This window comes from Hylobates moloch, unplaced genomic scaffold (genome assembly GCF_009828535.3).
Source record: "Hylobates moloch isolate HMO894 unplaced genomic scaffold, HMol_V3 SCAFFOLD_1, whole genome shotgun sequence".
Taxonomy (NCBI): Eukaryota; Metazoa; Chordata; class Mammalia; order Primates; family Hylobatidae; genus Hylobates; species Hylobates moloch.
The window spans coordinates 135,595,934-135,613,702 of NW_026652276.1; the positions used below are offsets into that span (position 1 = coordinate 135,595,934).

At 35.3% G+C, this 17,769-nt stretch overlaps 1 protein-coding gene across 6 annotated transcripts in view; it reads right to left on the reverse strand.

Moving 5' to 3' along the window:
- The window catches only part of BBS9 (Bardet-Biedl syndrome 9), a 547,551-nt gene that overhangs the window by 293,028 nt on the left and 236,754 nt on the right, over window positions 1–17,769 (reverse strand). For all 6 annotated transcript variants that reach the window (XM_058445811.1, XM_058445798.1, XM_032758349.2 and 3 more), the window contains 5 exons: window positions 15,731–15,912; window positions 11,394–11,470; window positions 7,798–7,851; window positions 3,263–3,365; window positions 1,191–1,295 (listed from right to left, as the gene is read on the reverse strand). In XM_058445811.1, the coding sequence (XP_058301794.1) occupies window positions 1,191–1,295; window positions 3,263–3,365; window positions 7,798–7,851; window positions 11,394–11,470; window positions 15,731–15,912 (521 nt within the window). The remainder of the gene's footprint in view (window positions 1–1,190; window positions 1,296–3,262; window positions 3,366–7,797; window positions 7,852–11,393; window positions 11,471–15,730; window positions 15,913–17,769) is intronic.

The following is a 17,769-nucleotide window of genomic DNA, read 5'->3' on the forward strand; positions in this document are numbered from 1 at the left end:
TTCCAGTTACTTTTTGAATTTATTTTCTTTTAACTTTCCCCTTTAAAGTCAATCCAGTTCCTCTTTTTTATAATAATTTAAGTAAATAATACTATTGATAATGTCTCTTTTTGCTTCTCTTGGCATTCTGCAGACTTTCTCAATGTTAATTTCTAATTCACTTTCAACCAATACCAATGATTAGTAATCTTTTAAATTGTCTTTTAAATTACAGAAAAGCATAATAGCCAAAAATGGTTGAAAAATGCAGACTAAGTTTTAAAAGATCTGTTCTTAAGTATTTTAACACATAAGATGCTAAAGAGTTTTATTTAGTCACTAAAACAGTGTCTAAAATTCTGATTACTGCCCTAATGTTGGAGTAATCCATAATATTCTTTTCTACTAATTCATACTGATAGAGGCAGGAGGCAGACAAACGCTTAAACAAACACAGAAAGGTCCCAGGTGAAACCTCACCTTCAGGCTTAAAACAGCCTGAGGGCTGAAAGATCGTACTGCTGGTCCTGGATGAAACCCAAAACCCAGAAGAACTTCTGCCCCTGTGTGCCTGCCCTTTCCCAGTTGATTCTTTCTGAATACTGTCTTTTAGCCAATCGACTGTTGCCTTTTCAGATACTACCTATGGCTTGCCTGGACATGCCCGTGAGCGCACTGGGGAAATGGGGTGGAGCCACAAGGAATTGGCGCCTTATGCAGGGGAGGAGCCTGGCCTCATCAGCTCATGTGTGGAAGCCCTGGTATTCAATTTGTGAGGTGAAAACCTGCTTTAAAAATTCCACCCTCCTCACTCTTCACTGTGTCCGCATGCCTAATTCTTCTTGGTCACGAAATAAGAATGCAGATTTAGCTGAACTAAGGAGCAAAAATCCTGCATCAATACTAGACTTTGGTTCAAATAAATGAAATCTGACTAGATAACATTCTTCTATTAGGAATAAAAATGTATCAGATTTGATATTAACTGAAAAGAGGGAACCAAACATTACATATGGAAATCAGCTAAACAGACTTATCACAAACTACTCATAACACATAAAAGTAATGAAAACATACGATTTTACTTAACAGTAGAAAATAACATTTTCTCATTTAATGATATTTCACAGTATGTTTTCTCATCTTAAATGTGTAAGCATTTTACTCATAACTCCAACAACTTAAAGTAATGATTAAGCCTGTATGTTTACCTGTTGGTCTGGAATAAGAAACAACAGCATTTCCTTCCAATTCTGATGGTGTATAACTTCTTTGCAGATAAACAGAAAAGCTTACTGTTCTAGTCAAATCTGGTGCTACAAGCAATGTAAAAATAATATAAATTACATAATTTGGGGCAATTGTTATTAACAAGTTAAAATTTAATAAGCACTCACCACATGCCAGGGACTGTCATAAGCATTTTACATGAAGTAACTAAATCTTCACAACAAACCTATGAGGTTGATACTATTATTATCCTCATTTATTATGCATGAGAAAACTGAAATACAGAGAGATTAAGAAGCTTGCCTAAGACCAGGCACAGTGGCTCACGCCTGTAATCCCAACACTTTGGGAGGCCTAGGTGGGCGGATCATGTGAGACCAGAAGTTCGAGACCAGCCTAGCCAACATGAGAAAACCACATCTCCAGTCCAGGCAACAGAGTGAGACTCTGTCTCAAAAACAGAAATAAAAACAAAAAAAGAAGCTTGCCTAAGGTAACACAGCTACTAGGAATTGACTCCAGAACAAGGTACAAAGAAACTGGCATTCTACACCACTGCTGCTGTTTACTTCGAGGAATAGACAGCATGAACAGAGAAAACAGTACACAAAAGGGCAAGAGAATTTGGGAGGAAAATAGCAATTTATCATGGGTAGAACATAGAATGAAGGAGAAAATGGATGAGGGAGTGTTACACAGTAGCCACTTCACAGATTGTGCGTGCTCATCTATGTTAACATATTTGGCCCCAACCTGTATTAGAGAGCCATAAGAGATTTTTAACTGGAAAAACTAAATTATTTAGAATGTATTTTAGAAAGACAAATTGGAAGTGTTGTACAAAATCAGAAATGCAAGCAAAAGTTCAATGGCTGGGTATCACCTATGAGGTTACTTCACTCAATCGTTTATTCATTCATTCTACAAAGATTTGTTGAATTCCTACTAACGGCAGGCACTCAGCTATGGATTGGTTATATGGAGGCAAAAAAAGAAAGATATGTTCTTGACTTCATGAATAAGAGATAGAAGCCTTAGCAGAAAAGCTATAGTAAACCAAAAAAAGAAAAAAGACTTGAAAGGTAATTCAGATTATCTTAACAGGACTAATGACAATTTGGATATAAACGGTTGGGAGTAAGAGATTCTATACAAAGAAACCTTACTAAGAGTTGCCATTAATGACATGCCTACTATTTTAAGCATTATTATGAATATCTTTTATAGATTTACTTTTTAATTAAATCCTCAAAACAACCTTGTAAGACAAATATCATTACCCCCTTTTTGCAGATTAAAATAAATGAGGCTCCAAGTGATTACTAGTGTAGTTTTTGCCTACGGTTACACATCAAGTGAGTGTTAGAGCTGGATTCAAACTCAGGCCAAACTCCAAAGTCCATATTAATTCTTCAAACATTACTGATTCAATAAATAGATCACTAAAGAAACACCAATAAAGAAAGCTTTCTAAATTTTAGTATTTAAAAACAGGCCAGGAGCGGTGGCTCATGCTTCTAATCTTAGTATTCTGGGAGGCCAAGATAGGCAGATTGCTTGAGCCCAGGAGTTCGAGACCAGCCTGGATAACACGGCAAAACCCCATCTCTACTAAAAATACAAAAAATTAGTCAGGTGGTGTTTTCCTGTAGTCTCAGCTACTCAGGAGGCTGAGGTGGGAGGATCACTTGAGCACAGGAAGTCGAAGCTGCAGTGAGCCATGATCGTGCCACTGCACTGCAGCCTGGGCCAATGAGAATGAGACCCTGTCTAGAAAAAAAATAAATAAATCAAAAACAATTATAGGTCCAACAAGTTCAGAAAAGCACCTAGAAATCTGTAATCGTAAAAGATTAATTTGATCCAACAATCATTAATTGAATGTTCATGCTGATGCTAAGAGGGAAAATATAAGCAAAACAACACGATCATTGATTTTGGGATGATCCCAATCTCACCATTCAGACATGAAATAATAGACATTAAATGAACAAACTAGTATTTTTTAAAAATTCACACCATGGTAGACTTTCAGCCAAAACAAAAAACTTACTCATAAATTCAAAGGTGAACTGATCACAAGTCAATTCTAATGGTGGTTGCACGTAGACTGATAATTTGGCTTTTTGCAATATCACTCTGTTCTGCAGTGCGACCTAAGGAAACAGAAATTGTTATCAATAGAAAATTACATTGTATTCAAATTGATAGACTATCATAACTACTTAAACATAACTAACTAGCAAATAATTAGAAAACATTACCTGAGGAAAAAATGAGTAGTCAAAAACATAATACAGTAAGTAATAGATTAAAATATTCTATCAAGTAGAAACTGTGCAAAAAAGTTAAACAGACTTTACTCAAAAGAATAAAGACTGGCAATATGTACATACAAAGATGCTCAATATCCTTAGTTATGAAGGAGATACAAACCAAAAACCACAATGAGATACTACTACGTACCCAATAAAATGGCTAGAATCAAAAGGACAGACAATAACATGTGTTAGCAATGATGTGGAGAAACTGGAACCCTCATATATTGCCAGTGAAAATGTAAATTGGTACAGCTACTCTAAGAAAAGTTTGGCAGTTTCTTCAAAGGTTAAACATAAATTTAACACATAACTTCACAATTCTATACCAACAGAAATGAAAACATATGTCCACCCAAAATCTTACACACAGATGTTCATAGCAACAATATGCTAATAGCCAAAAAGCAGAAATAATCCAAATTCCCAACATGATGAATGAATAAACAAAATGTGATATATTCATACAATCAAATATTGTTCAGCAATAAAAGAAATGAAATACATTATGAATAATATTAATGATAAAAACCATTAGCAGTTTTCTATATTCATGGAACCATGCTAACAAATTTATGTACATTATTTCATTTACATGCCACAACATGGGTGAACCTTGAAAACATGATGCTAAGTGAAAAAATCTAGTCACAAAGAACCACATATTGTACGATCCATTTATATGAAATGTATAGAATAGGCAATCTATAGAGAAATAAAGTAGATTAAGAGTTGCTTAGGTATGAGAGAGATGGGGAATGGCAGCTAATGCGTATGGCATTTCTTTCAGGTGGGATAAAATGTTCTAAAATTAAATTGTGGTAATAGTTGCAAAATTCTGTAAATACACTATACTAAAAATCATTGGATTGTAACTTTAAGTGAGTGAATAATATAGTATCTAAATTATATCTAAATAAAGCTATTTTAAAATGTTCTATCATGGTGACTCATATGTCATGAGAAAAAAATTAAATAAAATAAACCACCATTCTATATGGTACCTTTTCTATACAGCAGTTCAGTCTAGTTACTAGACTTTGTTATATGAGACAGATACACACATTAACATAATTGAAGGACCATTCTTATTGTTAAGAAAAGCAGTTTTGAAGTTTCTTTTCAATAAAAAGCATGTATCACCTCTTCCTTGATTAAATATGTATATTTTTATATATACAAGAATATGCAATTGGCCAACAAACATTATGTACATATAATTAGATTCAGTAAATGTATTAATTTTAAGTGATGTGAGTATTCTGCACAACTTAAAAATAAGTTAAAAACATAAAAATTTTGACTTGCAAAGTAAAATTTTTAAGACAACTATTGACGCAATTAAATATGATAAACACCATGAAAAACGAATACTCAATTTTTACTTTGTAAATCCTGGGAATACATAGGGAATCATCATGCCACAAACTAAACTTCCTCAATGATGTCTGGCCATTGTAAACATAATACCTTTTTAGTAAAACCCTGATGGTTATTATGGTAGGAAGACACCATGCAAGTGCTACAAACAACTTTCTTTCAACTAGCTAGTCCATTAAACAAACAAGACACAATTTAAATATTCTACTATTACAATAATATAATACTAGTCTGTACATATATTTTTAAATAAAATGAATAATATTAATGATAAAAAACATTAGCAATTTTCTATATTCATGGAACCATGGTAACAAATTATTTATGTGCCATTATTTAATTTACTCTTTACAAAAATGTTTGACAGGTACCATCATAAACCGTTTTACAAAAGACTGTGGCTCAGAGATGCTTAGTAATTTGCCCGAGGCCACTTTGATTGTAAGTGGAAGAACCACAATTTAACTGCTATGTGCCAGAATCCAGAGCCCATGCCTTCAACTGTGGTTAAGACTGAAAATAACTTTGCAGATGAAAAAGTATCCCTATTTTACAGTTTAAAAAATAGAGGTTCAGAGAAGGTAAATAACCTGTGCAAAGCCGTCAATCCAAGTAGAGAGTTGAAAATAGTGACCAGGAAAGTCTCATGAGAGCTCAGTTTTAAGTAAAAATGAAAATTCCTTTAAGTAGTAATAAGCCATTTGAAAAACAGTAGTCTGGCTTTTCCTGGCACAACGATGTCTACTTAGACAATAATCACAGAATTTTACATTGTAACAAGAAGGGTTTGCATTTGGTTTAGTTGCACAATCATGATAGCTCTCATGCACATATTTATTGAACCCCAACAATGGGCTAGGCCCTTTCAAAATACAAATCAAGGAGATAGGTAACAAAAATAACAACAGTAACAAAGAATAGTTGTGTTTGAGCCAAAAAAGAGTTAAAGACTTGGCTAGATCATAAGTCTTATATTTTAACAGGAAAATAATTATAGAATATTAAGGAGAAAATATAAAACATTGATACAAGAATTTTCCATGCTATTTTCTGCCTCTTATGAAATATAACCCTTAGGAAATATAATACCAAATTTTTATCCTAGATATATAAATATGACACCAAAGGCCAGGTATAAACAACCACTCTGCCTAGTTGCCTGGAATAGATGGTCACACATCATGCATACATACTCAAGGTAGCCACATCTTCATTCACTTGGAACAGATGGAAAAATTTTCTCAATTAACAGGATTTATTATGATGGAAACTTGCATGGTTATATATCTTGGCTGCTGTTGTTACAAAAGGTCATAAGGAGAGATTTATAGTAGAAATTTGTATAGAAATTGTCAGACAGGATCAGGAAGTCATTGTGTCTGCTGTGTGAGTCCCGCCAATTTTCTGCAACCCTTGCCTGTTGCATTCTTTCTCGTGCTTTTATAATGGCAATGAGAAAGACAGTTGTGACTTAGGTATTCTCAAATATAGTAAGTTCCACGAATGGAAGGAGAATTTTCCAGTAGTGTCATGCCATCATTTTAAGGTGGCTACTACACATGAAAGCTTAAGAACTGCATGGGAGGGAAAGGTATGTTTACTTATGGTGCTAACTCCTGGTTGGCTGGGGGTACAATTAGCATGAGCAATGTTATCTAGTTAAGGCACAAGATCTCTTATTGCAATTAACAGTGCACTCCTAAATTATTACATGTATGTGTCTGAACGTTATCAGTAGATAGATATAAAAGAGGTGTCCCTATACAAAAGTACAAATCATTCCTGGAACTTGACAGTTATTTCTTTTTCTTAAATGTTTGATTTCTTGCCACTAATGCCTTTCCAGATTCAGAAGTATTAATGAGATAGAGCCTTTGATTGGATTGGGGGAAAAGAGGTTGGGGAAAGACCACCCTTGTTTCCAGTGGCAAGAATCCAAAAAACTTAGCTTAGGAAACTGTTGTAAGATTCAGCTCCCTTCAAGTTCGACCAAAGATCTCCACATTTGGGCCACCCGCTGGTTCCAGTGTAAGCGAACACAATTGGTAAAGCTTGGTGCCCTGTCAAGCTCCTCCAAGGACAGCAACCCATAATCTAAGAAAATATAAAGCCCCATCCAAGTTTTGACTAAGTGAATTGCCAAAATCCACAACCTTCCCTTGCTTCCAAGGTCTGGGCAGTGATAAATATTTTCAGCTTAATAACGTGCTGACTGATTGCCATATTTTAATCTAAATGCTTTAAGAAGGTTCTACATTTAAGTTCTAGTTCTAAAATTCTACAATGACAGGACTAAAAATCTTAACCAAAACCACATCCTTAATATTCTATTTTCCAGGACTATCAATTTGTTACCATTCTAACTTTGTGGCATCTTCATTTAATATTTTCTTGCTATATCTACATCCACTTAAAGTTATGGCAGAGAGATGGCTGGAAATTCTTTTCAAACACACACATAATCATAGGTAGAAGAAAGATATTAGCATCCCTGTGCTTCTCCAATATCAATTCACAGTATACTATGTATGATGCTACTTGATTGGTCTACTACGAATGGTGATGACACAATTCCTTTAGCAGATTTAAAATGTTAACTTTATTTCCAAAGAAAAAAGCCTGGATCATGCTACACATTTAAATAATGGTAACAGTACCTCATAATAATTATTTATATTATATACATATTGCTATAAATGCAACTACCAGTTTTATATTTGCAAGTAACAGTAAAGGTTTTCTATTCACTACTCAAGGCTGGGGAAAAATCTACAAATGCCAAGTGTTTATTTTACATTTCTGTAAGCTATTTACAAGTTATCAACAGTGACAGATGTGATGAAATAAATCATATTGTTTGCACATTACAGTCTAAAATCTGGTACAATACCTTCACCGTGACAGAAGGGACAAGGTCAGTTCCCACCTCAACATCGGTCGCTTGCTGTAAACACAGAATTGAGAAGGCAAGAAAGAATGATTTCAATATTACACAGCAATGAGTGAACACAATGAGTAGGAAATGTATATTTCCTACTATCAAAATAGGAAACTATAAAAGATTTATTACTCTAATGACAGACTAAAAGAGACAATCTGGCTTTTTTGATGCCTTCGTCTGGAAAGTCATAAGCTAATATTTAAAAACTCATCCCCTGGGCCAGGCGCGGTGGCTCACGCCTGAAATCCCAGCACTTTGGGAGGCTGAGGCGGGTGGATTACGAGGTCAGGAGATTGAGACCACCGTGAAACCCCGTCTCTACTAAAAATACAAAAATTTAGCCGGGTGCAGTGGCAGGCGCCTGTGGTCCCAGCTACTCGGGAGGCTGAGGCAGGAGAATGGCATGAACCCGGGAGGCGGAGCTTGCAGTGAGCCAAGATCACGCCACTGCACTCCAGCCTGGGTGACAGAGAGAGACTCCGTCTCAAAAAAAAAAAAAAAAACTCATCCCCTAAAAAGCAAAGGTCACATATTTTATCAAACCACTCCATTCCCAGATTTACTTAAATATCGAAAGTATTAATTCTATTAACTTGTTATTTATATTGCATAGAAGAAGACCTCCCTGTATGTCCCAGAAAAATATTATGCCATTCTTTCAGGTCCCTGTATTTTCACCCTGCGTAAGGTATGTGTTATTCTGATTAATAACATGTATCTAAGACATGCAGCTAATGATATAAAGATTGAGTGGCCTTACACCCATAAAATAAAAGTAGGCCATGCGCAGTGGCTCATGCCTGTAATCCTAGCACTTTGGGAGGCCGAGGCGGGTGGATCACCTGAGGTCAGGAGTTCGAGACCAGCCTGGCCAACATAATGAAACCCCGTCTCTACTAAAAATACAAAAATTAGCTGGGCGTGGTGGCAGGCAACTGTAATCCCAGCTACTCGGGAGGCTGAGACAGGAGAATCGCTTGAACCCGGGAGGCGGAGGTTGCAGTGAGCCAAGATCACGCCACTTCACTCCAGCCTGGGTGAAAGAGCGAGACTCTGTCTCAAAAATAAAGGGGTGGAGAGGGGAGGGGAATGGAGGGAAGGGAAGGGAAACTTTTTTTTAACCAGTGCATATCATAAACTGATTCAATAAGCATTCTTTGAGCGTCACCTTGTGTTACCTGCTCCTTCCTCTTAAAGAATACATAGTATAATATAATACATAAAACACTTCCCTTATCACGTGTAACTTATTTTTTAGAGTGATACATTGGTAGGGGAAAATGTTCTATGATAGAATAAGACTAAGGGGTGACATATTTTCTAATAATACCCTTATGAATTCTGGGGACCAATTAAAATTATGCCTCTATCCAACCAATGAATATGATCCATTGCATTTTTTTACTTGAAGTATTTTTAACTAAGAAAAACTAAGCCACTTCTAAGCAATGGGGATCCTATGATGTAATGAGCATCAGCAGAATTCAAAGTTGAGAGATTCATATTCTACTTATGGCTCCACAGGAAACCATATTTAAACTATGATCCAGCTTCTCAATCGGGAAGATGGGATAGTAATGCTTATCTCCTCTAAGAAAGACTCCATTCTAATATAAATTATATTACTTTTTTGAGATGTGGCTTTCATAATAATGATTCAAAGTAAAATATTAATCCAGGCTTTGTAATCTAATAATACCTAAAATCCAGGAAATATTTTACATTTAGCTATCCACAGATCTAGAAGAGAAATCAACATCTCCTGTTTCCTGCTCATTTCAATCCATGACTAAACACCTAGATACTTCAAGGACAGCAGTCCTTTGGGAACATAAAACTATAGCAAGAAAGAAATGGCTATAAGAAGACGTCATGGCACCAAAGCCACATAAATTGTAGGACTAATGTTTTCCAATGAGATGAATATGATACCCTCAAGAAATCTCTTAAGAAAGAAAAAATAGTAACACAGGGAAAATGAAGCTGGAAAGGGACACCTACTCAAGAGGAAATAGCATTCAGGGTTACCAATTGGGAAATATACATTGTAATATAGTGCTACTACATAAGGAATTTTCCTACAAAGACTAAAAGTTCCTGAAAAACAGAAAGGGAATTCCTCATTCCAAATAGCCTATGCTGAAGAGAACCTAGAAAAACTTATATAAGTTGCCAAAAGGAAAAAAAAAGTCATTTCCACAGCAAGAAAATGTGTACATTTGTCAGTTAACTAAGCAGAAATGTTCCACTTAGACTACACCCTTCAGGTAGAATGAAAAATGGTGTGTGCTGAATGGCCAATGTTTAAAACAGTGCCTCTACTATGTGACTCAGCTGGGTGAATGTTTCTTTCATATATAGTCCTACTTTTTTGTGTACCCAATTTACTATAATATAGCAATGTTAATGTGATTTTTATCACAAATTGGATTGGCTGTTTATACTAAAATTAATCTTTTGACACTCATGATATATGTTTTAAAGTATGTTCTGATACCTAAATAATGAAGACACTTCCCAAGCAGAATTATATGATATAAACTCCAAATATGGTAAAATGAGTGAATTCAACCACTTCCCTAAACTGATCATCTGTTGGTAGAAACACAGATAAACTGCAGTCAGTGAGACATAATCAATCACATCCTAACAGGTGCTTATAGAAAACTTAAGTGAGGAGATGAAGTAATAAAATCAAGAATAGTCCTCCTTTCCTCCTTTCTATTTCTCAGTTGTATTAATTCACTCATTCATACAGCAAATACATATTGAGCACCCATTATTTGGCAAGCACTAAGGATACAGCAGTGAACAAGACAACTCATGGACATAGATGGTTGTGATAATGATAATGATTATGATGATGTTGATGATTATTATAATGTAGAAAGAAGTAAAATGTAATTTGATGATAATGACAATCATAACAATCATCATAACATTCAACAAAGTAGATTCTATTATTATTCCCATTTTGTGGATGAGAAAATTGAGACTAAGAAAATTAAGTACCTTGCCTTGTGTCACACAGATAGAAATAGGGGAAAAAATAAGTATTGGACCAACTATATACTCTTAACCTACCCTACCACCACCATCACCATAATGTATTAAAGACTAGAAATCATCAAACTTTGAGCTAGGCCACTCACAAACCTTATCTCATTGAATCTCCAACAAAAATCTGGTAGGATCAGTATTATTCAGCTACACTAGCATTACGTCAACGCTATAGTACTAAGAAAGTTTGAAAAAAAATTTTTTTTAAGTAGGATTAGAACTAGGGCAAGAAGGAAGCCCTTCTACTGCTGTCTCTTCCCCCACAACCCCACTTCTTTTTAAAACTGAAATCCTGCCCAAGGAGCTCCTTACTGGCACTAAGGGGCTACTAATGTTTTTATCTAGAAAGTAACAAGGCCTACAATTTGTTATCCTCCCTGAAGTGTCTACTTGGAGGACCAAACTTTAAACCAACGCATTTTGGTCCTAATTCATCAGAGTTTACCACTATTATAAACCCCTTTAAAATCTGCAAGTACACCTACAGAAACTGAATCAAAGTTAGGAGAAACCACGACAGAAACGTTCAAGTCATCTTCTCTCTCAGTCATGGGCCAAACACCTGTGATTTAAAAAAAGAAAAATTATTTAATCATTAAGTAAAACCTTCTGTATATAGATTTTCTTTAAAGGTCTGTCTATACCACATATAAAAAACAACCCCATAAACATACTCACAAGTTGAAAAAACTATGCATTACAGTATTAGAAGCTTGATGCTAATTCTTTCCCTCTATAATATGGTAAAAAATACTGTCTTTTTCTGCAGATATTCGCTAAGACGTGAGCCACTGACTGACCAGCACTAGGAATTTCAATGCCCTCTCTGTAACTACTAGTGGAAGCCCAAATTAGTACAGCCCTTGTGAAGGTAAGTTGGCTAGAACTATCAAAATGTAAAATGTACATATGCTGTGACTTAATTCTACTCCCAAGAATGTATCTAATACCCATAACCATGCCCAAGGAGGTCTCTAATGTTAGTAGTTATTTTTTCAGTAATGAAAACAACCTAAATATCTATATATCTATTAATAGGCTAATTATCAAATAAATCATGGTATATCTGTACTATGCAATGTCCCAAAGTCATAAATAAGGGTGCTGTCCATCTTTACATACTGATATTTTAAAAACTCCAAAATATATCTATTAATTTTTAAAAAGCAAGCTGTAGTACAATGTGCCTAATATGCACATATTTGTGTCAAAACAATTACATAAACATGAATATTTTCTAGAAGAATACACAAAAGCTCTTGATAAGGATTGCCTTTAAGGAGTGAAACTAGGATCTTGGGTTGAACAAAGATTCACCTTTCATTATTTATCCTTTTAGTACTGAATTATGTTTACCATATACATGTTATTTTCATAATTGTAAACATGTTTATATTGCATAATGAGATATTCATAGTATCAACAAAGACCTTAAACAAAAAACATTTTTAAATTATACATATTTATATATATAATATATATACATATCAAACTATTGGCTGCCTACTTAACATCCATTCTTCCCTTCTCCCTCTGTGTATTGGAACCCTAATTTTGTTGAGCTATTCACCTTCATCTCAGAGAAAGTCACCCCCCCAGGCTCCAGGGTCAAATCCAGTCACGGTGATTTCCTTCCACTGACCATTTGTTGTTTTAGGCATGAACATAGGACTTAATCCTGGCAGATGGAAGGTAAGGGAAGTTGGGAGTGGAGAGAGCTGGCACATGTTTCTGGGAAAGCTATTCCTCCCTAATAAGAGGAGAGACTCAGGAGAAATAGCCTGAAGATTCTTCCCTGGAAATCATATCTGCATATAACACCTAGAATTGCTGAGATCACCCTGCGACCCTGAGAGGAAACATCCCCCACACTCTGAGGATGGCTGACTGAAAATATGAATCAGCTATCTCACAAAAAAAGGAACTGCCTACAACTGCTATCAGGCATTCCCACCAAACTGCACGATTTGGAATGGGAATTTCCATAACTTAATGAGAGTACAAATGGCTGTTCATTGCCCATCCCAATAACCATTCTTCAATTCTTCTTTACTTAAAGCCCAACTTTATTCTGAGCAACAAAGTACTCAGCTAAGTCATGTAATTTCCCAGCCAGTTTTGCAGCTTGGAGTTGCTGGTGAGATGTAAGTAGGAGCCATTCAGGGTGTGGCTTCCAAGAAAGCTCCTTAAGGGGGCTGACTCAGCAGCAGATGCGAGGGCAGGAGTTCCAAAAGCCATGCTGGACCAACATATGACTGCGAGATAGAAGGAATTAAGAGTCCCTGATGACTGTGGAACTGCCAAGCCAACCCTGGACTGCCCATCACTGGGTTTCTTTTGCAAGAGAAAGAAAGAAACCTCTATCTTATTTGGGTATCTTGTGACATGTAGACAGAATCCTAAATGAACAATGTCACAAAATACAAATGATTCTACTACTCAGTGGTATCATCATCTTAGTTATACTAGACATTTCAAATGGAGTGCAGACTTTCATTTATATCCCCATGTCTTACTGCTCTCTGTCCCTTTCTGAAGACACAGTTGTATGGGCACCTATCTCAATGTTGCACCCCGTCCTTCATACTCAGGCCAGGTAGGCAACATGATCAACTATCTAAATCATAAATAAAATTCTGTCTTTGAAAGTTCCTACCAGTAGATGTTGTTGACTACCAGTAACAAAAATACTAGGCAGGATTCACATTAATGAGTTGAGTATGAAAAGCTTCAGAATCCATGAGCCATACAGAAATTATTACTATGATTTCATGCTTACAACATACATTCCTCTTATAACTTACACACATAAAATCAGCTTCAAAAACACTTTTATTACAGTAGATAATATACACCATGTGTACAACAAAATGTACTCTTTAAACTGGCTTTAAATTTTGCTGCAACTCTTCCTTTGAAAACACTTTTAAAAGCTTTAAGTACCGAACATAACCCACAAGACTATGAACATTTTTTGTAAGTTAAAGCCCCCATACTAAAATAAGTGACATTAAAATGAATAATGGGGTCATCAAAAAGTTCAGTGTTTTAACTTCACATAATAAAGAGAAGCTAAAATTGTAATAAAACAATTTTGTGCTTTTATATAATTACAGGTATTTTAATAAACAAACATACCATGGTTTTATAAGGGTACAAGATACTAAATTTTTTTCCATATCTAGAAATAAAATGTTTTAAATACCTCTCAGTTTAAAAAGTTTCCCTTTGTTTCTTTCCCAGAAATAAAACTAAATGATGGTGGCATAGAAGGGGCAAGGAACTTCAAACATTAATTAAAAATAGAGGTTATGTAAATCATGCACTTTGTACCTAAGTCTGTGGGTGTATCCCTAACTTAATTAGCAGTTATTTTAAGACATACTGAAGGATCAAGGTAATGACAAGTAAAACAGCCTAAACTTTCTCACCCAAGGTCATCACTATAACCACCAAGAAATAACTTTTAGCTGTAACGGATTTTCTGAGAAATTTCATATTCAATTAATGTTAATCAAAATATTATTGGAACATTACTATGGAAAGGGCAAAATCTCAGGACAAAATTTGAAATGAAAGCCATATTATTTAATGAACTCTGGAAATTTCATGTTTCATGCCTATGCCACCCTTCCCCAATTATATTTTTAAATGACAAAACAAGACTTATAATTCTATTAATCCCAAAAATGCTAATAACAAAAATTGAAACAAAAAATTATATACTGCAATATGACACATCCAATTTTAACCACTCTCTATTTGACATGGCAGCACTGACAACAAATAGATTTTTAAGTAATTGGAGGTACTTGAAAGACCTGAACTTCACTGGTTCACTTTCAAAACTTTCTAAAAGAATGTGTGAAACCAAAGCATAATAACTTTATTTTAATATTTGTATTTTAAAAATATATTATCTCAATTCCTCAGGACCAGAGGAATACAATGTTGGTAACATAGACTCAAAAGTACATAAATCTAGTAAAATGATTGGATCAGGATTAAGATTGGCTCTGTTGTTTTGGTTGGCTTTTGATGCTCTGCTTCTTTTATTATTCCTACTTGTTTTAACATTTCTTTTATGTGAAAATAGTCCATATTTTTTCTCATTTAAAAAATACTTTTACCTGACCCTGAAAAGGGAACTAGAAGTAATGCTTTTCACATGTCCAACTCAAACTGCAGGATTGGTGTTTTGTTTCTCCTTTTAATTTACAAAAAAATTATACCCTTGTGAGTCCCAAAGTAAGATAATATTGAGTTATTCAAAACTCGGGAACTGAAAATATCATCAGCCTCTGACTCATTAGAAATCAGCATACCGCAAGCTACACCATTTGGATGGTTAATTAACTACAAACATAAATTATGTCACTAAGCTGCAAATGACTACATTTTTAGTAACAAAATGGTAGCTCATGTGCTTTGGTTTCTTTTAAAAGAAGAACTAAAGTTGTTTCAGGAATATCAGAAGTTAATAAATGACCACTCTAAATTTTAATGCTCTTCTCGAGGCCTAAAACCACCACCCAAAGATGTACTTCTTCCTTTCTTAGCATGTAAAGAAAAAAACTAGATAGTGCTGTCCATGAAACATTAACAACAAAAGCACTTTCTTAAATAAAATACGTTTTCAGAAGCCATAACATACAAAGTAGACATAAAGACCTTGTGTGCTGAAGAGCAATACTGTTTTTACAAATATGATTTTAATTAAGCAGAGGAGAAAATTAACAAATACACAAAATAATATCTATCTACAAGATAATATGAATTTCACAATGAATACTAAAATAATAAAAAGCTGCAAATGAGATACCTTGTGATTTGTTAACATCTTTGATGATTTTCTGAAGTTCTTTCATTTCTACATCAAGTTCATCATAGTTTAGTTCTCGAGATTCAACGTTTGGAGCTTGGAACAGAGAAGGATCTGTCCCCAGGTATGAACACTGCAAGTGACCATCATCACTCAGAGTGACTATCACTCCCTTTAAATCACTACAATAAGGAAGAGAAAATGAGACATAATTTTAAATTTCAGTAGAGTTAGTCTTGACCAACTACATTTTTACTCAATTCTGCATCAACACACCAATAAGAAAATAACTATATATCTATTTCTAAAGTTTTACTTCAAAGACTCAATTCAAATGTTTCAAACATGATTTGTATTTACAGAAGTATTCCCAATGTTAAGGTCCACTAAGGCCGGGAAAAAAGCTTAATTATTATAATAGCTACCACTTTTGGGGACCTAACTACAAAGCAAATCCTGCTCTAAGAGCATTTTAAGTACTGTTTTTAATCCTCCTTCCAGCTACCACTTGGCATTTCCATAATAAGCATGTGAACAACACTTTGGAGGTACAATGGACCAAGAGATGGAGCTGGGCTGCTGGCTGGCTGAAGACCAGGAATGAGGCACAGGAGTGAAGACAGGACAATCCAGGGGACAGAAAACCAACAAAGTTGATGTGGGAAGCCATCGGAGGTCTTGCGGGAAAAAAAGTGCCCCCTGGTCTTTCCTCATCCTTTTCCCTCTCTACCCTTAGGATTCATGTTTGCCCTCTTTCCCAGGTCCTCCCATCACAGCTTCCTTCACACGCTCTCCTATTCAAGTGGCCCTCTGGTTTGTTCTCTCTTTCTCTTCAGTTTTAGCTAGAAGCAGCCAATTGTCCCATTTACTAGCTCTTTCTCTATCACTCTTCTCATCCTCATTATCTTTTTTACTCCCTATTCTTTCACTCTTCCTTCTCTCTTAGGCTCCCTGAGGTCTGTTTTACTCTAGAAACTAGCCATATTATATAAATTATGGATAATTTTAGCACACAATTTTTTTAAAGTTGTAAGTTTTTGTGAACATGTCATAAAAAGTAGCTGAGATGAATACTGTATTTGCTTCCTCCCTAAGTTTGCCAGAAAAACAAAAAAAATTCAATATCGTGATAAGCCATTTTGAGTTGATACACAATGGATTTGTTTGACTCACTTTTGTTTGTTAGGTTTTCTACAGAAACTTTTGATTTTTTTAAAGTACATACAGCAGTACGAATGTACCTAATGCCACAGAACTGTACATTTTAAAATGCTTGAAATGGTAAATTTTATATTATGTATATTTTACCACAATTTAAAAAAACACATAGCACCAAAAAAAGGGTGAATGAATAAATTTCAAAAAGCTGTATCAAGAATGATAATACAGTATGTAATTTATTTAGGGACATTAAAGCCTTCAATCTTGTTTTTCTTTTTTGTTTTTGTTGTTGTTGTTGTTGTTGTTTTGAGATGGAGCCTTGCTCTGTTGCCCAGGCTGGAGTGCAGGGGCGTGATCTCAGCTCACTGCAACCTCCGCCTCCCGGGTTCAAGCGATTCTCCTGCCTCAGCCTCCCAAGTAGCTGGGATTACAGGCGCCCGCCACCACACCCAGCTAATTTTTATATTTTTAGTAGAGACGGGGCTTTGCCATTTTGGCCAGGCTGGTCTCAAACTCCTGACCTCGTGAGGAGGTGATCCACCTGCCTCAGCCTCCCAAAGTGCTGGGATTACAGGCGTGAGCCTCAAACCCAGCCTCTTGTTTTTAATTTTTTTAATTCAATAGTTTTTGGGGTACAGGTGGTTTTTGGTTATGGCTTCAGGTTTTAGATTTAAGTCTTTGATCCATCTTGAGTTGATTTTTGTATAAGGTGGGAGATAAGAATCCAGTTTTATTCTTCTACATGTGGCTTTCCAGTTTTCCCAGCCCCATTTATTGAATAGGGTGTCTTTTACAGAATTTATGTTTTTGTATGCTTTGTCAAAGATCGCTCTAAGTTCGGCTTTATTTCTGGGTTCTCTACCCTGTTCCATTGGTCT